The sequence below is a fragment of the Megascapheus bottae genome, chromosome 9 (assembly GCF_031878675.1).
Source record: "Megascapheus bottae isolate mThoBot1 chromosome 9, mThoBot2.hap1, whole genome shotgun sequence".
NCBI lineage: Eukaryota > Metazoa > Chordata > Mammalia > Rodentia > Geomyidae > Megascapheus > Megascapheus bottae.
The window spans coordinates 19534347-19560976 of record NC_143517.1 but is presented as its reverse complement, the minus strand read 5'-3'; the positions used below and the strand labels follow the sequence as shown (position 1 = coordinate 19560976).

The 26630-nt window shown below is 38.1% G+C and overlaps 2 protein-coding genes across 6 annotated transcripts in view; one reads left to right on the top strand and one right to left on the bottom strand.

Annotated features, from left to right (window-relative positions):
- Positions 1-26630, bottom strand: part of Xkr9 (XK related 9) — a 111281-nt gene that overhangs the window by 66993 nt on the left and 17658 nt on the right. For 4 of the 5 annotated variants that reach the window (XM_090338941.1, XM_090338940.1, XM_090338935.1 and 1 more), the window contains exon 2: positions 16930-17072. The gene's annotated coding sequence lies outside the window, so the exon portion shown is untranslated. The remainder of the gene's footprint in view (positions 1-16929; positions 17073-26630) is intronic. The other variant, XM_090338938.1, reaches the window with a different exon arrangement.
- On the top strand, positions 209-25717 carry Lactb2 (lactamase beta 2). Its single transcript, XM_090338943.1, has 7 exons — positions 209-436; positions 8133-8296; positions 14523-14649; positions 18069-18247; positions 21337-21485; positions 24452-24533; positions 25315-25717. Exons 1-7 carry the CDS (start codon positions 315-317, stop codon positions 25356-25358), a joined length of 867 nt encoding a protein of 288 aa, XP_090195069.1. The 5' UTR covers positions 209-314; the 3' UTR covers positions 25359-25717.

Below are 26630 nucleotides of genomic sequence, written 5' to 3'. Positions count from 1 at the left end.
CCAGCTGCCAGGAGCCATTCACAGTGCCTGTGGCCGCACGTGACGTATGGCTCCGCCCCCGGCCCGGTCTCTAGGTCCCGCCTCCATAGTCGCCGGCCTCACTTGAACTCTGGCCCCGCCCCTTCTGCCTCCTTTCGCTCCAAGGCGCCCCTCGGTGTCACGTGACCTCCGGCCCCGCCCGGGTTCCGCTGTTCTCCGCCCTCCGGGCCGGCGTGGTGTGACCGGAGTGCCGTCCCCGCCCTCCCGGACTGCGGGTGGGTTCCCGGCTCGGGCCGAGCGCCGCGCAGTTGCGTCGCCCGGCGTCTGAGGTGGAGATGTCTGTCACGCTGCAGCGCATCGAAAGGCTGTCCAGTCGGGTGGTGCGCGTACTGGGCTGTAACCCCGGTCCCATGACCCTGCAGGGCACCAACACCTACCTGGTAGGGACCGGCTCCAGGTAAACGTCCTGCCCCTCCCCACTAACCTCGTCCTGGGGACCGCGGGACTCGGGCCGCGGGCCGGGCAGCGCGACGTGGGACGCGGGGAGCGCCGCGGCCCGGCCCGGCCCGCCGCCTTCCCGCCGTCCCACAGCCCGGGCACTTGAGACACCACCTCGGTCTCCTCCGCCGAGGAGAAGTCGAGAAGAAGAAGAAGAAGAAAACCTGCTCTTGCGACCCAGTTTACGTCGCTTGTTGGTGTCTGAACGCCGCGCAGGCAGCGTTTCCTTAGAAGCGCCTGCAATGGCGAGCAGAGAGCGCGTTTGCCGCACCCGACAAATAACCAGCTCCCCTCCACGGAACCCATCGTTGGTGCTAAGGCCATTTCTTTATCTCTGCGGCAGGGGGCGAGATTCTCCTGCTTACCAGAGCAGCCCGCAGCCAGTGGCAAAGAGGATCTGACCGTAGCTGATTTTGCATTTTCTTAGAACTGTTGGGAACAAGCTCATTGAGTTTTCCTGTACAATCTCTTGCTATATTTACCGTTTTCCCCGGTAGATCTAGAATTTTAGAAGCAGCGGATAGAAAGTGACTGAGCGCATTGTAAGTGAGGACCCCGAAAAAAAAGTTAAATCCGGTGTGAACAAGGCAGGGAACAAGAACCTTAAGCCTGTCTCTGGACGGTAAGAAAAATAAGCGGAAAAATTCCACACGACTTAACAGAAGAGTATAGCCAGAAGCTGGGCCTCCCTCAACCCAGTAAATAAATCCACACTTTTCAGTCATCTTTAACGCTAACTTCAGAGCCGATCATAAAAAATTATCCCAGTCTCCCATCAATATGGATCTCAGATTCAACACAACCTAGTTTTCTTCAGACTTAAAATAGATGGGTCTGTTTGAAAACCAGATGCAGTCATTGGTATGTAAGACCATGTTGCATTAAAAAATACTATCACTCTTGACATAGTAAACGTATGCTAGAGGAGACTTTAAAAGACCTAAAACTAATTGAAGGAAGTTCATATTCATGATCTCCCATCTTAACCTACTAAACTATTATTCACATGAACTTGAACTAGAATCACATTATTTAAACTCTGTATGTTTAGGTTAAGTTAGTGGGCAGATAATACTACTCTAGTGTAAAAGCTAAGTAAAGAATATTAATTCAATCCAAGTAAAATATTCCAAGATAGTAGCCTCTTTATAGAACACAAGTGTCTTCTGTATCACTAAATTCATTGTTCTGTTCCTAGCTTGTTGATTTGGGGCCACCCATCCCTGATTTGCTAACACCACATCAGGTTATCCTCTTGGCTCTCTACCTGCTGTTCTTTCATTTCTGTCATCTCTGTCAGATCTTTAAGTGCCTCAGAATTCAACCCACACCTCTTTTACACTGTATTTCTTACCTCTTCTCCCTTGTATTTACTGCTGTTAATTATCAACTCCCAAATTTATAGCTCCAATTTAGACAAAAGCTAGACTTGATCTTCAGATTTACAGCTGCTTTCTTAAATCTGCATGACTCGCAGGCACTTGAAACAATTTTTTCCTAAAATGAACTCATGGTCTTCCCTACCCTCTTCCCGTGGTCCCTGTGTTGATAAACAGGACCATTCCCTTGGTCCAAGAACAATGACCAAGTGTCCTCCTGGACATTCCTTGTACCCTAGATACTTCCAAGCCATTGTGAAGATCTCGTCCTTTCCATTATCACCCAGTCAAAGCCAGTTCAACTCTTACATAGGTGTCTGTAATGACACCCCCCCCCCAACTGTCTTCTTTGGTATCCACTTTTATCATGTTTCAGTTTGTTCCCTTATTCAGGGCCACAGTCATATTTTTCAATGAAAATGAAAAGGCTTTGCATATTCAGGCTCTTACTTGCCTCCTCAGGCTCATCTGAAATCTCACCTCAGGACTTCCTGTGAAGCCTCGGCTGAGTTGGCCATTTCTGTCTTTCATACATACTTCCTTCTCTTTCTCTTACCTGTCTCTTCCTTCACCACTAAGGCTAGCCTCCGTCACCTTTTAAAGTTCATTTGAAATGGCATTTCCTCATGGAAGCCACATGTCACTGCTACATCAATGTAAAACACTAACCTGTTACTCCATTCTTAACAATAGTACTTGTGAGACTAAGTATACAGATACTACTTAGATACATGTATGTACATAGTATGTAATTACCCAATAAGCATTTGAATCAACAAATGACAACCCCAAATTCCTCCTTTATTCAAGAACCTCTAATAGCTTCAGTTTAACCTTTCCTATCAAAATTGTAGTGCTGAGATTACATTGTACAATAGAGAAAGGACTCTGATACAGTTGAAACCATACAGAAGCTACTCCATTTACTTGCTTGTGTGAGGTTGAACAAGATGGTCATTTCTCATATTCTGTACCTATGCAGTGAGGGTTCCATGAAATTTAAATGAACACATACCAAAAAAGCAAGTGTTGGGCTGGAAGCATGGCCTAGTTAGTGGTAGAGTGCTCGACTACCATGCATGAAGACCTGGATTTGATTCCTTGGTACCACATACACAGCAAAAGCCAGAAGTAGTGCTGTGGCTCAGGTGGCAGAGCTCTAGGCTTGAGAAAACTCAAGGATAATGCCCAGTACCTGAGTTCAAGCCCCAGGACTGGCAAAGAAAAAAAAAAAAAGGAAATTCTAGCGTATTGAAAGCATACTATCTAACTGTTCTGTTCTGTTTTCATCATAACATCTAGACAAAACTGGGTTGTTTATGCTTACCAAATATGCAGTGAGTTTGAAGAATAAAGGTAAATTGACAGAGACACCAGGTAATCGCTATCAATATAAATAGCTATAAAGAAGTTGATGCTACCAACTTTCTCTGTGTAACAGAATATTACTATGTACCTACTGTGTGCCAGGTACGAAGTTAGAGGGAATAAATCAGCCATGGACCTATACAGGTTCATTCACACCCTTCTCATGAACTCTTTATGAGTATATCTTGCATTTGTAAATGGCTTCCTGACATAGGGATATTGTCTCTGATCATGAAGAACAAAATCAACCAACCCATGTAAAGATGATCCTACATAATCCACTGTCACTGTTCACAGGTATTACATATGGAATAACTTCATTAGGAAGAAAGAGAACTTATTTCTAGTCTAGAACTGAAGGTTTGTTTATGCTTGCAGAATGACTCTAAATGCTTACCTAAGCAGTGACCTTTCTGGAACCACTGCCTCCTGCTAGCTATAAGTCACTGTCTTTCTTATCTGGTTCTTTTTCTATACAAGATTTTCCTGGAATTGGTTTGAAGATTAAAATATATAATTACAAATGTTCCCAATGGTTTTAATCACCATATGAATGCAAAATATCAGCATGACCTTGTTACTCTTCCTACATGTTATAAATCCTTTTTTTTTTTTAGGTTTTACAACATCCTGACTCTGAGTAGATTGTTTATTCTAGGATTTGTAAATGTCCTATTATCTTCCATTTCAATGTCCTTTCTTTGCCAATCCTAATTTTGTTAAGCCAAGACAGAACCATTAGAAAATCTAAACAAAGAAGCCTGAGAACCACATTTAGTGCTTGCCCATGGTCTGCTATTACTCAGACTTTGATCTGCAAACAGGCAGCAGTGGCATTCTAAAAGATCTGTTTTCTATAGTATTAGATTTTAGCAAAGCTGTGTGTCCTGCTAATCTTGTCATGACTTTTGAATTTTTGAATACAAAAATTTTAAATTCAGGTTTTAGATTGCTAGATATTTCAAATCAGTTTCAAAGAAGGTGGGAAAAGCAAAAATTAAAAAACACTAAGAGGGGCCTGGAGCATAATAATAATAATAATAATAATAAGACTTAATCTTATAAAAAACTAAGAAGACTTAATGTTATTTAAAAAAAAGAAGAAAAGAGGATTCTTCTCAAAGACCAGAAGACTAAAATAATCTGACTGATATTGATTAAAGGGAAGCAAGCATTTGGCGTAAATAAGCACCAAATAACCACACATTACTAGAGGCAATCAAATCTAGGATTGTGAGCTACAGGGTATTTATTATACAGAAGTACTATATGTTTTGTATGTTTCTAAGTTAGTATAAGATGTCCACAGAGCCAAGCATTGTACAGTGGATTCATGGACATGACAGTCTTTAAATTCCTAGAATCAAACAGAGAAGCTTCTTGTCCTTATGGGCTTCACATTTAGAGTGATAGAGAGTATAAAATGACCAATAAGTAAATAAATGTATAAAATACGTTAAACTGCAAAAAAAAATGGCTATTCAGGAGAAGCAGGGGAAGATGGCTAGAAATGCTATCAATATGCCCAAATCAAGCTCATTTCAGATTCATAGTTGTTATAGTCTTTTCTGATAACACACCAAATATTCTACCTCAAATCCTCAGAATCATTAATTCTTCACTTCCAAGCCTATCAATTATGCTTTATAGATATTCTCTGAATCTTTGCAGTCCTTACTTTTTTTATTCAGCAGGACCTTATAGTACTCCCTTAAACCATTATCTAGTTACTGTCTCCAGGTAGTCAGTTCACTACTTCTGAAACCCATTTACTACTCTATAGTACTTAAGGATAAAGAGAGAACATCTAACCATCAGGCTACCATCTTCTTGCGAGAGGGAAGCCAGTTACTTTTTTTTTAACCTTGACTTAAGCAATTCATAAAAACATAAAAATGCACATATAAATGGAACCCAGATTAATATGTTGATACATGTTATGTTGCATAATGTTCAAATCATCAGAGGTTTTGTCAATTCAAATATTTTATAATGAAAACTGTCAACATCCTTCTAGCTTTTCAATTTATTTTATTTTATTTTATATTTTGTTGCTCATGGGACTTGAAGTCAGGTCCTGGGCACTGTCCTTGAGCTCTTAATGCTCAAGGCTGTCTACCACTTTGTGTCACAGCTCCACTGTTTCTAGCTTTTTTTCTTTTGGAGGGTTTCACATAATCTTTTATTGGTGCATGTGACCATTTTATTTGCAAAGGTGATATATAGAGGGGTTACAGTTACATAAATGAGGTAATGAGTACATTTCATTTTTTTGTAGGAGTGATGTATAGATGGGATACAGATACATTGGTCAAGTAGTGGGTGCATTACTTGAACATTGAATTGATACCCCTTCTCATGTTTTTCTCCACTTTCCCTTCTCCACCCCCTTCATATAATCTTAAGAAAGAAAAGATAAAGAAACAGAGGCACTGAGAAATAACCAATCCAACATCAAAATTGGGATTGAGATTGGAACCCAGATCTGTGACTACTATCCATTCAGCTACTAGTCTCCTGGAAAGTATACAATAATCTGGTAGATATAGGCTGAAAACCATTGTGTACATAGACAGGTGCCGATGGCACACACCTGTAATCCTAGCTACTTGAGACTCTGAGATTGTTAGGACCACAGTTCAAGATCAGCCTTGTTAGCAAAGTTTAAAGAGCACTTCTCAGTGAAAAGCTAGGCGAGGTGATGCATGTCTATCATTCTAGCTACATGGAAAGCCTAACATAAATTGATAGTTTCCAGGCCTGCTCAGGAAGGGAGGGAAATCCTATCTTGAAGAAGAATCAGCAGCCAGGAGCTGGTGGCTCATGCCTGTAATCCCAGCTACTCAGGAGGCTGAGATTTTTTTTTTTCAGTCAGTTGGTGGGGCTTGAACTCTGAGACTGGGCACTGTCACTGAGCTCTTCAGCTCAAGACTACTGCTCTAGCCCTTGAGCCATAATGCCACTTCTGGTTTTCTGGTGGTTAATTGGAGATAAGAGTCTCATAGACTTTAGTGCCCAGACTGGTGTTGAACCGCGATCTTCAGATCTCAACCTCCTGAGTAGCTAGGATTACAGGTGTGAACCACCTTGCCCAGCAGGAAAAAGCCAAAAGTAAGTAGCAGAGCAGTAGGTTTAGCAAAAAAAAAAAAAAGAAAGAAAAAAGAAAAAACAAAACAAAACTCAAGGGACAGTGCCCAGGCCCTGTATCCAAGTCCCAGGACTGGCACATGTGCACATGCACAGACAGGTCTACAGAGCAAAAAATTAGGGATAGAGTTGTGGTTCAGGGGTAACAGCACCTGCTTAGCAAGTATGATACCCTGCATTCAAACCCCAGAACCACCAAAAAGGAAAAAGATCATATGGACTGAGCTGAGCACCAGTGGCTCATACCTATAATCTTAGTGACTTAGGTAAGTGAAATGGAAGGATCATGTTTCAAAGTGAGCCTGAGTAGGTAAGTCTGTGAGACTCTTTATCTCTAATTAGCTACCAAAAAGCTATGTTTCTAGCTTTTTTTAATGTACAGTACATTATTGTTGTCCATAGTCCTTTATTGTACAGTACACCATAACTGTTAGCTCTTATATAACTGTAACAAGGCAATTTGCTTTAATTGTTTGTTTCAGAGAAACAATCTCATGTAATGTAAAATAGCCCTCCACTTACTTGTCTGTGTACTCTATTTTAGTGCCCTGAAAAATGCCTTTTGTTACTTTCATTGTTTCTTTCCCTCTTTCCACCTTCCACTAAAAAGTAGGATATTGTGCTTTCAAAAGTAATAGAAGCACATAATAATCGGTAAGCAGTTATTAATGATTGAATGATAAAGGATTCATACTTCAAGCCTAATCTTAGCTTAAATTAATGAAGTATTACTGTGAAACATCATGAATTAAGTTCATGAGTTGGTTCTTGAAGAAAATACCATTGATTTCATTTGTTCAAGAAAACAGAAGGACTGAACCATAAAGAAAAGCATAAGGAAGGCTCACAATTAGAAGAAATATATGTAGAGATATATACATATATATAACTAACAAGTTCAAAAATTAAATAGGTAAAACTCCCTGATTTCCCCCATACTTCCTTCTGTCCTTATGTTATATAGGATACAAATGTAAAACTTCGTGTTAAGTTAGGTAACTAATGCCAAAAATTTAAGTTTCATTAGGGATGCTAGTAAATCAAATTGTTTCATATTTATGATATATTTGAAGAATTTGTAAAAGATCTAGAAGTAGATAAGAATACAATTCTGAAATCAGAATACCTGATTCTGCTTATTTATTTGTAAAATAACAGTGAAATCACTTAACTTGTAAGTATATACTGAAATTCCTGCCTTAAACTGTTGTCATGAAGAATACAATTAAAATAGTGCAATGGTTGTTTTAGAAGTTCTATCAGGTATTGTTATTTTTATCTAGATTTATATTTAGCTGTTACTTGTTACAAAGAACTTTCTTTTTTTTTACTTTTTTTTTTTTTTGATAGGTCCTGGGGACTTGAACTCTGGGCCTGGGCACTGTCCCTGAGCTCTTCAGCTCAAAGCTACTGCCCTACCCCGTGAGGCACAGTGCCACTTCTGGTTTTATGGTGGTTAACTGGAGATAAGAGTCTCAGGGGACTTTAGTGCCGCAGGTGGCTCTGAACCTTGACCCTCAGATCTCAGCCTCCTAAGTAGCTAGGTTTACAGGCATGAGCCTCTGAGCCCAACTCAAAGAACTTTCTTCTAGTGAGATTGTTTTCGTGAAGGTAAAGTCAAATAACTAGTTACTGATCATGTTGAAAACAAAAGTTTATATGGTTTCTTAAATTTGAATATAAACTTTCTGTGTACAAAATGTACTAATGTACTAGTATTAACTGTGTTTCACTTGGCATTGTCTTCCATTTAATTTTCAGGAGAATCCTTATTGACACTGGAGAACCCTCAATTCCAGAATATATCAGCTGTTTGAAGCAAGCTCTGGCTGAATTTAACACAGCAATCCAGGAGATCCTAGTGACTCATTGGCATAAGGATCATTCTGGAGGCATAGAAGATATTTGTAAAGGCATCAGTAATGGTAAACAGAAAGCTTTAAGTTCTTTGGGGAAAGCTGTGTTTGGAAATGACTTATAAATTAAGCAAACCATAAACTATTACTAAATAGTTTATATTTAAATGGTCTTTTCAGCAAATGGTAAGATTTGAGTGATATCTTTCTACCTTTTTAATTTAATTTTATTTTTTGTCGCTCATGGGGCTTGAACTCAGATCAGGGTGCTGTCCCTGCACTCATTAATTTTCACAAAATTTTATTTTGACATTAACAAAAGGGAATTTTAATTTAATTTCAATTTTAACAAAAGAGAAAAGGAAAAGTTTCTTTAACCAGCCTTCATGTACTTAGATTCTTTAATTTATTAAGGTGATTATTAGATATCAAATACTGTTCTTGACACAAAAGTCTTAGCTTTGAGCGAAAAGAAAGCTCTGGTGAAGCTTTTATTGTACAAGGGAAGTCCTGCTCTAATCAATACACACTAGGTTTTATGAATTAAAACACTATCTGACAGTGATTGTATATAGAGATTCCCTTCTTGAATACTTGTTTGTTAAACATGTCATTTGAAGCATGATGTAAAAATCAATGTTAATAAATTCTTAAATAAAAAAAAAAAAACACTATCTGAGCTGGGCATGGTAGCTCCCGCCTGTAATCCTAGCTACTCAGGAGGCTGAGATCTGAGAATCTCGGTTCAAAGCCAGCCCTGGCACTAAAGTCTGTGAGATTCTTATTTCCAGTTAACCACTAAAAAACTGGAAGTGGGACTGTGGCTCAAGGAGTAGGGTGGTAGCCTTAAGCTGAAGAGCTCAGGAACAGCGCCCAGGCCTAGAGTTTAAGCCCCACCCCCACCAACAACAACAACAAAAAAAACACTATCTGAGAATTCTTAGTTTTGTCATTTTGATCAACTCTCTTTTGACAAGTAGGTCAATTTGAAAATTTAAATATGGTTCACTTTTTTCTTTCAAAACCAGCTTTACTGAGGTTTAATTTACATACATACATATATATATATGGCGTGTCCATTTTAAGTAGAGATTGGTGCATTTTAACAAACGCAGGTATCTATGCAGCCAAAGAACACTTTGAGCATCCCCTCACAGTTTTGCAGACATTCTTCCCTAGCCTCTCAACCATCCATCTGCAGTCATGTATGATGTCTTTGCCTGTTGTAGAGCTACACATGGTAGAAGAATACATAATCACTCTCTTTGCCTTTTTTTTGTCATGGATTTGAAATTCGCCCATGTTCCATGTATCAGTCATTTTGTTCCATTTATTTTTTTTATATTATTGTGTTTTATTGTCAGGATAATGTACATAGGGGTTACAGTTACATTCGTCGGGTAATGTGTTCCATTTATTTTTTCATATATTTTTATTGTAATTAATAGAAGGGTTACATTATATTCACCAGATAATTTTGTTCCATTTAATTGCCAAGTATTACCATAATATTCCCTTCACTTGTTAATAGACGTTTGATCCAGTTAAAGTAGTATTGAATTAATACAAAATAATAAATATTTTATAACACGTTACCTAGTTGATTGATTTAAGGAAAATATAGGAGAAATCTAACACTGCTCTTATAAAAACTAAGTGATGCTTTTCTTTTATCATTCTTTCTGAAATGTCGGAGCTAGACAAGTTATCTACAGACCCCGGGTGGTTTAGCATTGAAGTTGTGCAGAGGTACTAATATAATCTTTCTTCAAAAGTTCTATTACTTCTTAATTCTCTAAATCCTGGGATAGTCATGGTGGTTCACAGCTATAATCTCACCCATGTGGGAGGCCATAGATAAGTAGGATTCTGGTTTAAGGCCAGCAGCCCCAGACCAAAAAAAAAAACCTTCAAGACCAACCTGAAAATAACTAAAAACAAACAAACAAAAAAGAGAATGGGAAATGGAGCTTGGTAGTATAGTATCTGTCTAGCAAGTCAAGGCCCCAAATTCAAAGTCTAGGACTGCAGTTGATTAATTTTTTTAAATTTTTTAAAAATTCTTAATCAGCATTATGCCCTATTTTGTTTACTATTATTTATTTGCTTCATATTCTTTTTTTTTTTTTTGCCAGTCCTGGGCTTGAGCTCAGGGCCTGAGCACTGTCCTTGGACTTTCTCAAGGCTAGAGCTCTACCACTTGAGCCTCAGCACCACTTCCGACTTTTTTCTATGTATGTGGTACCGAGGAATCGAATCCGGGTCTTCATGCATGCTAGGCAAGCACTTTAACCACTAGGCCAAACTCCCGGCCCCTTGCTTCATATTCTTTTACAGTGTTAATTACTCTGCAGTGCCCACCACCTTTATTTTTTTAATTAAGCTACACCAAATATGTAAATGCTACTTAGAAGAGACAGTCAATGTGAAGCAACATCGTTTTAGAATGTTCAGTCACCATTATGTATTTGAAAACTCACAGTGAATTACAGGGAGCTGGAATTTGACTAGGTGTGATAAGTATAAAGTCCTTACATATTCTGCTTTGATTTGGTTCTGAATTAATCTTGTAAAAAGTATATATATTATAAGATATATTCTATAATATATAATCTCTGATAATGAAGTATCAGTTTTGCAACTGAAGCTGGATCTCTGCTACATATTTCATATCTGAATCAAAGAAATCAAATACCCAGGAAGTGGTGCTATCACGGCTCAAGGAGTAGGGTGGTAGCCTTGAACTAAAGAGCCCAGGTATAACACCCAGGCCCAGAGTTCAAGTCCCACGACCAACAAAGTCTCATAGACCTTCTTGCCCAGGCTGGCTATGAACTGCAAATCTCAGCCTCCTGAGTAGCTAGATTTATAGGCATAAGCCACCGGTGCCCAGCATAAGATGTAATTTTAATTAGAAATTATTACTCACAAACAATATCACATTTGTATCACCTTAAATGATTAGCATATTGCTAATAATATTATATGCCATCATTTAGCAAACCCTAATAGCTTAGGGTTTGAGCCTGTTAAGATAATTAAGACAGAGACAGAAAATAATGTAGTTGTCAGAAGCTGGGAAGGGAATGACTAGGAAGTAGCTACGACAGAACTCAAGATTTTGGAAGAAGAGACTTTAAAAATTAGATTGCAGCCAGACGTGGTGGCTCACACCTGTAATCCTATCTACTCAGGAGGCTGAGATCTGAGGATCAAGGTTCAAAGCCAGCCCAGGGACAAAATGACCTGAGATTCTTATCTCCAATTAACCTCTAGAAAACAGAAGTGGGGCTTGGCTCAAGGACAGGGCAGCATCCTTGAGCTGAAGAGCTCAGGGACAGTGCTCAGGACTTGGGATAGGGCAGTAGCCTTGTGCTGAAAAGCTCAGAGACAGCACCCAGGCCGAGTTCAAACCCCACAGCTCACAAAAAAAAAAAAAAAAATTGCAGTGATAGTACCAAGTCTTGATCCTAGGAAAAGTCTACTGCACAAGTGCAGTGTGAGATTGAATACTTGTTTGTTAAATATGTCATTTGAAATATGATGTAAAAATCAATGTTAATAAATTCTTTAATATGTTTTTTATTTGTGTTTACACATAATTTTGAAAAATGAAACAGTTATAGTGTAACATTGTTTTGCAATTCTGAGATAATGGTAATTGTTTGGGGTTTTGTTTGTTTTGTTTTGTTTTTGAGGAAGGACTCCCTCCATAGCCCAGACTGGTCCAGAAGTAGTGATCTTCCTTCAACAGCCTCCCACCTATTGGAACGATAGGCCTTAAAAGACAAAATTATTGCTGAGCACGGTGGCTCATGCCTGTAATCCTAAGCTACTCAGGAAGCTGAGATCTAAGGATCACAGATCAAAGCCAACACAGGCATTAAAGTCCATGAGACTCTCATCTCCAGTTAACCACTTGGAAACTGGAAGTGGCACTGTGGCTCAAGTGGTAGAGCACTAGCCTTGAGCTGAAGAGCCTAGGGACAGTGCCCAGGCCCACAAATGACCAAAAAGGAAGACAAAATTATTTAAAAGCTTGAAAGCCTCACTATCCTAATCTGTTATATAATGTTAGTTTCCAGAGAAACTTTTTTTCTCCTTCAGTCTCCAAGGTACAAAATAATAGAGTTTGAGGTTGGAAAGGAAAGTTCTGTTTGCTATTGTTTATATTCTAATATATTTTTATTGTAATTAATAGAAGCATTACGTTATATCCACCAAATAGAAGGTGCATTACTTAACAAACATTGCTACCCCTTCTCATGTTTTTGTCCTCATTTTCCTCTCCCCTTGTTTTACAATCTTATTTCCATGTTTTTATCTTTTCTGCCATATTGGGCTGATTCCTATGCCTTGTCAGTTCTAATTTGTGATGTCTTTCTTTTTTGTCCCTCCCTACATGTTTCTAGTGCATGTTTCTAGCCCTAATGTTCATTATCTGGTTCTGTCTATTCCTCCAATTCTACTGTCCCCACTCACAGCTGCCATATTGAACCTGTCAACACTCTTACACTATCTTACTTAAAAGTATGATAATGCATCCTACCCATCAGTTGAAACTCCTTTGTACAGCTGTTTAAAAGTATTAAAAATAAAAATATTTAATTTTTAAAAGTGTGTAATAGCTATAACAGGAATATATAAATTCCTCTATTCTACAAAAGGCAATTTAAGGCCTCCAGAACCTGAACTCATCTTGCCTATCCAGCCGTATTTTGCATTAGACAAGTTGGGAGCATTGTTACACTTTCAGCAAGCTCATTCTCATGCCGTTAGTAATACCATTTCTTCCATGAGCTTCTCTATACCTTTACCTGTCCTGCTCATCCTGTAAATCATACCTCAATTTCTATCATTTCTGAATCCATTTTCCTATTCCTTTTTTTTTTATTTTTGTAGGTCATAGGGCTTGATCTCTGCCTGGGTGCTGTCCCTGAGCTCTTCAGCTCAAGGCTAACACCCTACCCTTAAGCCAAGCCCCACTTCCCATTTTCTAGAAGTTAATTTGAGATAAAGAGTCTCTGGTCCTTTTGTGCCCGGGATGGGTTGAACCTTGATCCTCAGATTTCAGCCTCCTGAGCAGCTAGGATTACAGGCATGAGCCACCGCACCTGGCTTCCTATTTCTTTTTTTAGCTGAATTGTCCTTTTACTGTTTTGGAAACAGTACTGAGCATAGCGTCTGTTCTCCATATGTAAGTTTCACTTCCCCAATTATGTCAGTTCTTAAGTTCGTATAGTCACTGTATATCTTATGTTGGTCAGATAACAAACTTAGTTGTTGATTGGTTAAGTAATGGGGTTTTTTTTACATCTGTGAGGAATAGTGTTTGCTAAATGTATTTAAAGGTCTAACATCTCATTTTCAGATTTGGGATTCCTATTCAATACTCAGAAAGCTATATGCTAACTTCATTAGCTACTGTCATGACTTTTTGATAGGCAGGCTCCTAATTAGAAAGAAATAGCCATTTTAGCCAGGTGTGTTGGCTCATGTCTGTAATCCTAGCTATTCTGGAGGCTGATATCTGAATATCACGGTTCAGAGCCAGCCCAGGCTTTAAAGTCTATGAGACTCTTTTTTTTTTTTTTAATGTTTCTTTTTTTTTTATTGTAATTAGTAAAAGGGTTACATGATATTTGCCAGATAGAAGGTGCATTAATTCACATACATTGATACCCTTTCACATGTCTTGGTACCCCTTACCCTCCCCCCCACACCCTCCACCCGCCTTGGTTTTCCCCCCTTTCTATGAGACTCTTATCTCTAATTAACCACCAGAAAACCAGAAGTGGTACTGTGCCTCAAGAGGTAGGGCAGTAGCCTTGAGCTGAAGAGCTCAGGAGCAACACCCAGGCCCAGAGTTCAAGTCCCATGACCAACAACAATAACAAAAAAGAAATATCCATTTCAAATAATTTCCCCTTCAACACCTGTCCTGAGTCAAAGCTCACTGAGATTATTAAGATCTACTTTCAGATATTTACACAAATGCAAATGACTGAAAAAGTCATAAAGACTTATGTAGACCTGGAGGGTTATGAGAGAATTTTAAAAATTTAATTTTAAAAAGCTTTGTTGGGAATGCCAGGAAATGGTGGGGAGAGGGGGAAGCTTTGTTGAGATATAAAAAAATTCCAGAGATAAGCTGTTATAATTAGTCTATTTTTTGTTATCTTAATGTTAATATTTTATGCAGTCATTAACAAGAATCACCTGTTTGTAAATTGATCTCTTAAAAGGTTGATTAATTTATAGTATATCTTAATATATTTACATCTTTTGTGACTAGATATTACCTATTGCATCAGAAAACTTCCACGGAGTCCTTGGAAGGAAGAAATTATAGGAAATGGAGAGAAACAATATGTTTATCTGAAAGATGGAGATGTGATTAGGACTGAGGGAGCTACTCTAAAGTAAGTTAATGTTTTTGAGGGATGATAAGCATTCTGTTTATGTGTGTCATTAAAAAAAAGCAGGAGGGGCCAGGAGTTTAGCCTAGTGGTATAGTGCTTGCCTAGCATGCACAAAGTCCCAGGTTCAATTCCTTGGTACCACATACATAGAAAAAAAAAAAAAAGCTGAAATGGTGCTGTGGCTCAAGTGGTAGAGCACTACTAGCCTTGAGAAAAGTCCAAGGACAGTGCTAAGGCCCTGAGTTCAAGCCCCACGACAGGGGGAAAAAAAAAAAAAGCAGGAAAGGCAGCCTGTGACATATTTTCCTATATGCAAATACTTCAGGAAAGATACAAAAGAAATCTGACAACATTAAGTATTCTGGGAGAGAAAATTACTTGCTTGAGAAACCAAAAAAGCAAAACTGTTTTTCATTCTGTATCCCCTTTTTGATTGCTTGAATTCTATTTTCTTTTGCACTGGGGCCTCAATTTCCTTAGCTTCTTTTTTTAATATGTTTACTATCTTTAAGTAGTTATACAAAGGAGTTGCCATTCAACAAAGCAGTTTATGAATGGAATGCATCTTGCTCAATATTGCCCCTTTCAACACTCTCTCCTTGCTCACCTTTCTTGCTCATGACTGACTTTCTACTACTTGAGCCCAACTCTACCTTTTTTTTTTTAACATAACTAAAATTTAAATCTAAAAACTTAGCATTTCCACTGGGTGCCAGCTGCTCATACCTGTAATCCTATCTACTTATGAGATCAATCGGAAGATCTCAGCTTAAAGCCAACAAATCTGAGTTCTTATCTTCAGCTAACTCAAGTAATAGAGTGCCATTCTTGAGTAAAAAATAGCTAAGTGAGAGTGCAAGGCCTCAGATGCCACACACACACACACACACACACACACACACACACAAACTAACTTTTCCTTTGAGACTGTTTTAGGGAATCTACCTATATTTCACTTCAGGTTTTCCCTTGTTCTCACTTGGAAAGATGACACATACTTAGAGTAAATTCTAGGCTATATTCATACCCTTCCTGACCTCTGTGAGAGGTTCAGAAAAGTATTTCAAACCCAGTAATTTTAAAACTAAAATAATTACATACAGTGCTCTATCCTCTACAATTTATCCATACTTTTTGATCTCAGAATACCTTCTTTGCTCTATGCTTAGGACTCTACTTATTCATAACTCTAAGAAAAGCATTTCAGTATTACTCTTAACTTTTCCCTGTTTTTCACCTTTACTGTCACACACACACACACACACACACACACACACACACATCTGATCAGGTTAGTTGGGGTTTTGTTTGGTGGTTTTTTTAATTTTTTTTTTTTTTATCAGTCATAGGGCCTGAACTCTGGGTCTAAGGCACTGTCCCTAAGCTCTTCAATTCAAGGCTAGCACTCTACCACTTTGTGCCACAGTGCCACTTCTGGCTTTCTAGTGGTTAATTGGAGATGAGAGTCTCATGGACTTTCATGCCCAAGCCGGCTTTGAACTGCAACCTTCTCAGACCTCAGTCTCCTGAGTAACTAGGATTACAGGCGTGAGCCACCAGTACCCAGCTCAGGTTAGTTTTTGCTCCCGAAATTTGTGTTGGTACTGTCCCCTCTTCACACCCACCACTATTCGTTACTACTTCACCCTCCTGCCTCCAGGCTCCTTACTTCCCACTTTACCCCACATATACTTTATTACTTGAGAACTTTGATGAGCTTACTGCCTACATGCTTTAATCTCACAGTTCACTATGGTGCTACATTGTGGTCCCAACCTTTCTTTTTTTGTCTTAACTGGTACCACTCCCTCCCAGACACAGTTGGCTACATGCAAATAATCCTAGACCTAGCTCATGGGTTTGTTCAAATCTTTTCCTTTACCAGGGAGACATTTCTCTTATTCTTTTCTCATTCTTCATGTACATGTTCCACATGTTACTGACTTTGAGAAACCTTTCTGGATTGCATTAACTGCTCCTCCTGTCAAGCTCTCATGTAATTTATGTTAATTCATTAAAGCACTTATTAGCTTGTGTTATGTATGTATGTATGTGGGTAGATACCTCCTTTAGAGGTAATCAACTCCTTAAATTCACAGTCATAGCTAATATTTGTTGCCATAGCAAACCAACTTGGAAATAGGTAATGGCTTAACAAGGAATGAATGTATTTCAAATTCACATAAAGTCCACAAAAAGCTTCCTGATTAGTCAGTGGCTTTCAAGATGTTTGATAGGATAGAGACTCAGTTTCCTTGCATCTTGTGATTCCACACTTACCTGTCCTTGGCTTTCAGGGTTGCCATGCTCACCTCAGTCAATCCAGCAAGTAGAAAAGGGCCTGATAGGCTTTTCTAAGCCAACTCTTCTTTTGCACTAGCTGTCATTTCAGCTGCAGGTCACTCACGGTAAGTGTAGGAAACCTAAAAAATACAATTTTGCACCATGTCCAAGAGAAAGAGGAAATAGATTTGATAACTAGCTAGCTGTTCTCCAGCACAGGCTGATGCTAGTGCATCTTTAAATCCTCAATCTCAGACATTCAGACATATAGCAAATGCTGAATGTTTGTCCTGCAAGTAGTGTGTGTGTGTGTGTGTGTGTGTATACTTATTTATATAAATATATATATGCAAGTAGATTAACAGTTGGTTTTAAAAAAAGGAAAATGAAGTCATGGGGCACCCATGTTCTTTCAAATCAGTACCCTTTTTTTTCTAGTATGCCAGTTATTTCAAGTATTCTTGACAATATTGCATTTCCTCCATAGCATTCCAGTCCTAGGCCAAGTGAGTGGGGGAGGTAGATACAAACAACAGCAAGTTGTTCATTGAGTCTTTATCTTAAAAGTGTGGGAATCACAGTACTGACTTACTACACTTACCTACACCTAATTTTGCAGATTAAGAATTTCTAGCCCTTGTTGGGTGTTAGTGGCTCATGCCTGTCATCCTAGTTACTCAGGACACTGAAACCTAAAAGATCACAGTTCATTGCCTTCCTAGGGCGAAAAAAGTTCAAGGGATTCCATCACCATTTTAGCCAAGAAAATGCTAGACTAGAGGCAAGGCCCGAGTGGTAGACCATTCTCTCTAAGTAATGGAAATGATTGCTGATTTTTATCTCTTTTAAGCACTTTCCTGTTTTCCAAATATCTTGTCATCTTGTGCTTGTAACATAAGAAAAAATGTGAACATATTAAATTGTCACTTAATAGAGAGATAATTTAATCAAGAAAATAGTCCTAACAATAATGTTCAGTGGGCACAATGGAAAAGCATATTCAACTCACTGGCATCAATTATTGGTACCTTGTCCAAAAATAAGGAGAGAGAATAATTTATTCTTCAACATATGCTCTCCATGAAGAGTCTATATTACCTCGTTATTTAATGATCCGGGATTCTTTTTTCAACCAGAGTTATCTACACACCTGGCCACACTGATGATCACATGGCTCTATTCCTGGAAGAAGAAAATGCTATCTTTTCTGGGGATTGCATCCTAGGGGAAGGAACGACTATATTCGAAGACCTCTATGATTATATGAACTCCCTAAAGGCATTATTGAAAATCAAAGCTGCTATTATATATCCAGGTGGGTAATCTGGCAAACAAATTTTTGTCAAATAATGAAGAAGGTTCATCTTGACTTGTGTCTCTGTATTTGTAGCCATCCTTGATGAAATATGTACGTATTTTTAGTAATATGCTTTATTGTACAAAACGAAAGGTTTCATAATGTGAAATTTATACATGTCTATAAAGTACTTTGCTCATATTTACCCATAAGCCTTCTCACTTTTCCCTTCTGCCCATTAGTGCTTTGGGGAACGGAAGGGGTAAAAGAAGGTAAGATTGGAAATTCACTTCCTATTAGTCACCCTTCTCGTTGAGTGGTTAGTTTCTGTTTGTTTTTTGTTTGTAATATAAATTACATATGTGAGAGAAAATACTTATTTATCTTTCTGAGTCTGGTTTATTTCACTTCACATGATGATCTCCCATTCCATCCATTTTCCTATATATGATAATGATTTATAGCAAGTAAAAGTTCCAGGATATGGATGAATGGACGGACAGACAGACAGATGGATACCTTCTTTATACATGTATCTGTTGATGAGTAGGCTGATTTCATACTTTTCTGTTAAGGGTATTGATAAAATAACATGGATGTGCAGGTTTATCTATTATATACTGACTTTGATCCCTCTAAGTATATACCCAGGAGTGAATGAATATAGCTAGATTATACAGTGTTCTGTTTTTACTTCTTGAAGAACCTCCGTATTGTTTTCTACAGTTGCTAGATTGTCATATTTCCACCAACAGTGAGTACGGGTTTCTTATTCTACATTCATCCTCATTGTTATTGCTGCTGTTTATATTGTTGAAGATAGCCTTTCTGAGTGGGATGAGATAGGAACTCAGGTAGTTTTTGATTTGCATTCATGTGAGAAGCATCCCTTTGCAGTTAAAGAGAAGGCCAGCAGTTACAATAATAATAATAACCTTAAAGAGATTTCTTGTCAATGTCTCCACACCTATTAAACACAAAAACCAGCTTGCATTAAAACAAGAAAACATTTTTCATTCCTTTTTCTTTTTTCTTTGGGGAGGGGAGGGTCTGGAGGTGGCTACTTGGGATTGAACTCATGACCTTACAGCAGCTACTAGGCAAGGCAAGCATTCTACTACTTGAACCCCAACCCAGGTCCAGGAACCAGAAAAACAACAACAAAAAAGCTACTGTCGTTTTAGTTAACTTGATTTGTGTTATGAACCATATTTTAGCTATGCCACCTTAGCCAAGATTCGACCTCTAAACTTCAGTTTCTTAACACTATTGCAATATCAGTAGTTTCCATAGCAACTGTAAAATAGTATATTTATTTCCATTTTCTGGAACGAGAACCCTGATGATTATGTCTCAGATAACATTGCACTGCTCTGTAGTACAAATCCCCTTCTATCTTACCAACTAAGAAAAAAACAGCACCTAGAAAGAAGGCTCAAGAGAAAAAAGAGACGAGGTTACTTAATCCATTTAACTTACTTCTTACTGAGCAGCTGAGGAAAGGTCTGTTAGTACAGATTGATATGCTTACATTCTCTTATGAATTCTGACTGCTCAGGGAATAGGAAACCCACAGTGGAGCTAAGCCTTTAGATTAATACCAAGCTATAAAGGCATATGTGTTTATAGCTATTTTAGGAAGAGAAGAGATTCATGGTATAGTCTAATTCAAGCTAGGCCCAATAAGAAGCCGATTGCTGAATACCTTAAGAGGGTTTGAATTCAGTGAACTGGCATGTTATTAGCACAGAGGTTGTTTATATGTAAATCGTGCTCTGTAGTCATAGCTACCATGAATTAAAGCCTGTTATTCAACAGGTACTGTGTGAAGGCCTTTGTACCTGTCATGCTTACAAAAACCCCAGTGAAATAGGTAGAGATGTCCTCATTACACAGCTGAATAAATGTGGAAAGATGCACAAACTTCCCTTGCAGAGCTAATAATTAATTAGCTAATAAATAATTGTCCATATCTAACCAAAGCCCAATGGTCTTTTTTCCTCCTCCTCCTCCTCCTACTCTTCCTCCTCCTCCTTCTCCTCTTCTTTGTCTTCTCCTTCTTCGGATCACACTGAGGATGACACACTTGCTAGGCAAAAGTGCTTTACCACTGAGCTGCATACCAGTCCCCAGTGTTCTTTATATGAAAATAGGTTATCCTGCTACTGGACATTTTGTTCTCAGATATTTGAAACATACCTTTTTTTAGGTCTTTATAATACATTGATTTATATGATTTTAAAGAGTAAATAAATTTCAGTATAATTTCACCTGACTTGTAAAAATCTCTGAATTAGTAGTCTAGATATAAGATTCTTAATATCTACTATGGGTCTTGTAAGAATTTTCCTTTTATGTGCCAGTTCTAGGGCTTGAACTCAGGGCTTAGGTGCTGTCCCTGAGCTATTTTCTCAAGGTGAGTGCTTTACCACTTGACCCACACCTCCACTTCTGGGTTTTTGGTAATGAATTAGAGATAAGAGTCTCACAGACTTTCCTGCCCAAGAGTGGCTATGATCTGTGATCCGTAGATCTCAGCTTCCTGAGTAGCTAGGATTACAGGTGTGAGCCACCAGCACCCCGGCATAGGGCTTTTCTGCTATAATGAATAGCTGTGGACATCCAGTGTCAAGTGATACCAAGATTACAATATCTGCAACTTGGTTTCAACAAATGCAAGAACCATATATTCCTAGGTAGTAGTAGCTAGGATTATAGATGTGAGCCACCAGTGCCCACCATCAGTCTTGTGAATTCTTAATGGATCTTAGTCACTTACATAAAATTGCTTTCTGCTTTTCCACCATTCAGTCTTTTACAAATAAATTTGACCATTGTCGTTAAGAGAAAACAGAATGGTTAAAAACGGGCAAGTCAGAACCCCAGCTTTCTGTTCAGAGGATGACCTTGAAAAGGTCATCTACCCTCCTTGTGCCTCAGAGTGCTATAGTTGTACTGACTTCATGGGACTCTTGTAAGTACAGTGTACACTAAGCATGCGAGTACACCCAGCACATAACACTTTACAAACATTATCATATTGTTAGGTTGTAGTTGCTGTTTATTTTTATTTGTTTGAGGTAATTTTCATTGTTATTTTAATTCAGGACATGGCCCAGTAATCCATGATGCCGAAGCTAAAATTCTACAATATATTTCTCACAGAAATACTCGAGAAGATCAAATTCTCACATTATTTCGTGATAACTTTGAAAAATCATTTACGGTGATGGACATGGTAAAAATCATATATAAGGTAATTTGCCATTACTTGTACATACCCACAGATTTATATAACAAATAATCTATTTAATAGACCTTACATGATGTACCTACCATTTCCTGTTAGACTGTCTGTGAATTTTGCAAGTAATGCTCTTACAAATAATGCTATTTGTTCAGAATTGAAGCCAGCAATTTTACTTTATAAAATACTGAAGTTAAAAAATTACACCCCTTTCTCCCCCAAAAATTATCTATAGAAAACAAAACTAGCCATCTTGAGTCAGCAGGAGCAAGTGCTATGAGCAGTTTATAATGACAAACATTGCTCTTGCCACCTTGATCATCTGGTACCCTAGCCTGTAGTAATATAGGATGATTGCAGTATGAAGTTGTAGCAATGCCTAACAGTGGAGAAAACAGCCATCAGAGAATATGAGTGATTCCGTATGTAAGTAAAGAGTCCCATACCTTAGACTGTGGCTTTGGATGGTATTCTTATGTATAATAGCATTGTGTATCAGTCAGTGTTACTGAGTTTTTCTAAAGATAATTATTAGATATGTGAAATGTTGATAGATAGTTGGCAGTCGAGAGTGTATAGACTACCCGAATTTTAAAAGTCTTGTACACTAGGAATGGATTGTGCATCCCTACAATTCCAATAATCAGAAAGCAGAGGCCAGCCTGAACTAAAATAAAAGTCTCCAATTTGGCTGGGAGTGTGGCCTAGTAGTAGAGTGCTTGTTTAGATTACACAAAGCTCTAGGTTCAATTCCTCGGTACCACATACACACAAAAAGCCAGTAGTGTCACTGTGGCTTATGTGGCAGAGCACTCACCTTGAGCAAAAAATGTGCAAGGACAGTGCTCAAGCGCTAAGTTCATGCCCTAGGACAGGCAAAAAAAAAAAGTCTCCAAGTATCCCAAGCTAAACCATCCTGTACATGAGATTGTTACTAAGCATGAATTTACAAAAGTGACATGAATCAGAATCTGTTACAATTTAGTAAAAGACCTTAATATCATAGGCTTATGTCATTAACAGTTAAGTCATACTTTTTTTTTTTTTAACCAGTGCTAGGGGTTGAACTGAGGGGCTGGCCACTGTCCCCAAGCTTCTTTTGCTCAAGGCCACTTTCCTAGCACTCAATATGCTTTTTTTTTGGGGGGGGGGGATGGGAAAAATGATTAAAACATCTAAAATTTTTTAAATATCTGTTTTTGGGGTTAGAGACTTTAGCTTAGTAGTAGAGTAGTAGTAGAATGTTTGTCAAACATGTGTGAATCTGGATTTCAGGATTACCAAAAGTAAATCAAAAAATAGTAATGTAGGTATGTATGAAACAGCTCATTTCTTCCAAGTATTAGAGTGTAGCCTCTCTAAACTCTACATTGGTATACTGAGGGTTTTTTTTTTTCCTAACATAAACACAGGTAGCATGACTTGCTCATAACACTTACAAACTCTCACAGTCATCAAGTAAATTTCCCTTGCCTAAAAAATGTACTGAGTCTATTCAGAGGTGTACTCACTGTATATACAGAAGTATATTCATCAAGCAAGTGTGTGAGACAACTGATGCAGATAGAATGGCATTAGCTATTCTAGAGTGATTTATTCATTCAACATTTATAAAATACTGTTATATTCCAAACCAGAAGAGAAACATAGGTACGAAGTTGTTGGCAGAACCCTGCCCACAAGGGATTCATAGTGCAGCAAAGGCAGACATGCTCAATAGATACTTGAAATACTAGCTCTGTCATAATAGTTGTCCATTTATTACACATTACTACCAGATAATACTCTAAGTATTGTTTGAATTAAGCATTCTTTTTAATCCAAAATACTCCAAGATCTTGTAGATCACAACGTCTGAAATGTTTTTGAGTGCTAATGCTAAAAAAATATTTTAGATTTTGGACCACTTTGAATATTTAAATACTTACTCCTTTTCCTCTAACTTCTGTACCTACTATGATTTTTTTTTCTGAATTTCAAAAAGTTGTAAGGGTTTTACATCCATGTCCAGTGCTTTTTGAGCAGTCACTCCTTCCATCACAAACCTAGCCTACACCCCAGCATGTCTTCTTCTATGTTAAGGCACAAACATAGAAATCAAGACTACCAGGTGAAGGTGCTTAGCAGCAAAGCTTATTTGAAAAGCTTTCAGAAATTTACTGAATTAAATCTTGAAAAAGGAGCAGACATCTTCTAGACCAACATAGAGATGGTAGCAACTTATCTGGACAAAAGAAAAACTGTGTTTTCCAAACACTAGGAGTAGCCGGGCACAGTGGCTCACACCTGTAATCCTAGCTACTCAGGAAGCTGAGATATGAGGATGGTAGTTCAAAGCCAGCCCAGGCAGTAAAAACTTTTATCCAGATAAAAGTTGTAGGACCAGGAGTTTGGCCTAGTGGTAGAGTGCTGTATACCATGCAGAAAGACCCGGTGTGATTCCTTGGTACATAGAAAAAGCTGGAAGTGGTGCTGTGGCTCAAGTGGTAGAGCGGTAGCCTTGAGAAAGCCAAAGGACAGTGCTCAGGCCCTGAGTTCAGGTCCCAAGACTGACAAAAAAAATTGTCAGTACTTCATTATTGTTTTAGTAAAAGTCAAGGAAATCATGCATTGTATTGTATAAGATAATATCATGTAACCTGAGTATTTATACATAATTACTTCATCCATAAATATTAATAATGTCTTACTGTGCGGTGTTATACCCAATGCTAGGGATTCATTAGAGAGTAAAGTAGTTGCTACTGACCTTTTGGTAGCACTTAGTCTATTTTATCTGTAAGAATAGTGTCTTAAAGTAAAACCATGTACAAGGTAAAAATCTTTTACTATGCTACTATTTAAAAATGCATTTAGGTTAAACTTTTTATATTTTATATATATACATATATATATATTGTTTAAAACTCAAAACAGTTAAATATTTATTCTTTAAAAAGAATAAAAATAAAAATGTTTTTTACCTATTCTTTTAGAATACTCCTGAGAATTTACACAAAATGGCCGAGCATAATCTCTTGCTCCATTTGAGAAAACTAGAAAAAGATGGAAAAATATGTAAGTGAACTTACAAACTTGAATTCTTTCACAGTGAACATATGAAGTGTTTTTACAGGCAGACTGCAGCACCCATCAGAGTTCCCTCTTGAATGTCACTTCATGTTGGTTGGAAAGACAAGCTCTGGGAAGGTTGGCAGCCCCAGGCTAATTGGCCACAGGTTGGAACTAACAGCTCCAACAGGCATTAGAACATCCTGTCAGGCTCCAGGGTCTAGCATTGTCATGACAGTCAATACCGTGTGTCATGAAGACGGGTTTTCCATGGGGAAGATCTGGAAAGAGGCACAGGCCTTATGTAAATGCTAATGAAGTTAAGGAAGTCCACATGCGAAAATAGTAAATCCCTATCATTTACTCGTGGACAGTTAACTGATCAGAATCAGTCATGTTTATGAAAAGTTTAGTCCTTAAAATGAGAAAGTTCTTCAGTGCTCCAAGTTTGTGTAGAAGCCTCAGCCTTTCTAATAAAAAATCTAAGAAAGAACCTTTGGGGGCTGGGAGCATGGCCTAGTGGTAGAGTGCTCACCTAACATGCACAAGGCCCTGGGTTCGATTCCTTGGTACCACATACATAGAAAAAGCTGGAAGTGGTTCTGTGGCTCAAGTGGTAGAATGCTAGCCTTGAGAAAGCCCAAGAACAATGCTCAAGCCCTGAGTTCAAGCCCCAGGACTGGCAAATAAAAAAATAAAAAAAAACACCTTAGTTAAGCTAACCAAAGACACAGTAAAAATCTGATGATTGACTTATTTTTGTTTTTACCTTATTTTCTTTCTACAGTTAGCAACAGAGATCCTGACAAGAAATGGAAAGCTGTCCTATAGTTTCAGACTCATGGAAGTTTGGTTCGGTTTTGAGTTTAAAACATGATGCTTTTTCTTATGTATGAATTATTTACAGAGAATATAGAACATAGAACTATATCTATACCCTAGATATACTTCAAGACAGTGCCATAGGGAGGCACAGAAATGGAGGAACAAATGGTAAACGAGTAGCAGTGGTACTCACTGGACACTGCATTGGAAATGAACTATACAACTTATTGGGGAGGAGGAGAGACAACCTGGGAGCGAGCAAGGGAAGGTGTGACAGTGTCCAAAAACAAAAACACACATTACATAACTGTAACTCCTCTGTGTGTCGCCTTTATAATAACAATAAAACATTGTTTTGAAAAGACCATGCCATTTGTATCCTGAATGTACAAATTGCATTATACATCCTGGATAAAAGTTGATTATCTAAGCTTGGTCTTCCATTTTACCAAGAAGTCAGAATCTAACATTTCACCAACTTTCTATGAATTACTTTTAAAATAATCAAACTTACATAATGGAAACCAGATATTGCTCTTAGAGATTAGTTCTCTAATACTAGTAATTAGAAGTTCTGTTTTGTCTTCTGCTTCAGTTAACAGCACAGACTTAAACATGCTCCTTCCTTTTCTTCAGCCTTTGTCTATTTTCATGTTACCATCAACTGCATCATGATTATGTAATAGTTCTGTGGCTATGGATTATGTTATACTCTCTTAAGATATTATCCCTCAAGTAATCCATGCAAATCAATTTTTAAGGAGTGAAAAACATCATCAACTGAAAATATTACATCATGAATAATTGTTTTGTAATATATTAGTGCAGCCACTGTCTGGTTTACAGATAGCTTGTGATGCTTTAAAATGCTTTAAAAACCATCCCATCTCAGTGGACAAAGAGCTTGAACATATTTGACATTTCTCCCAAGAAGATATAAAAATAGCCAGTAATCACATAAAAAGATGTTCAGCATTGGTGGCTTACACCTGTAATCCTAGCTACTGAAAGCCAGTAAAGCCTGTGAGACTCACCTCTAATAGAAAATGAGAAGTGGATGGAGCTGTAGCTCAAAGCAGTGGAGCACTAGCCTTAAACAAAAGAGCTCAGGGACAATGCCTAGGCCCTGAATTCAAGCTCCATGACTGACCCTCTCCGCAAAAAAAAAAAAAAAAAAAAAAAAAAAAAAAAAAGATGTTTTGTTCAGTGTCACTATTCATTACAGGATTGGCAAATCCAAACCACATGATACCATTCATGTTCTTTAGGGTGGCTATT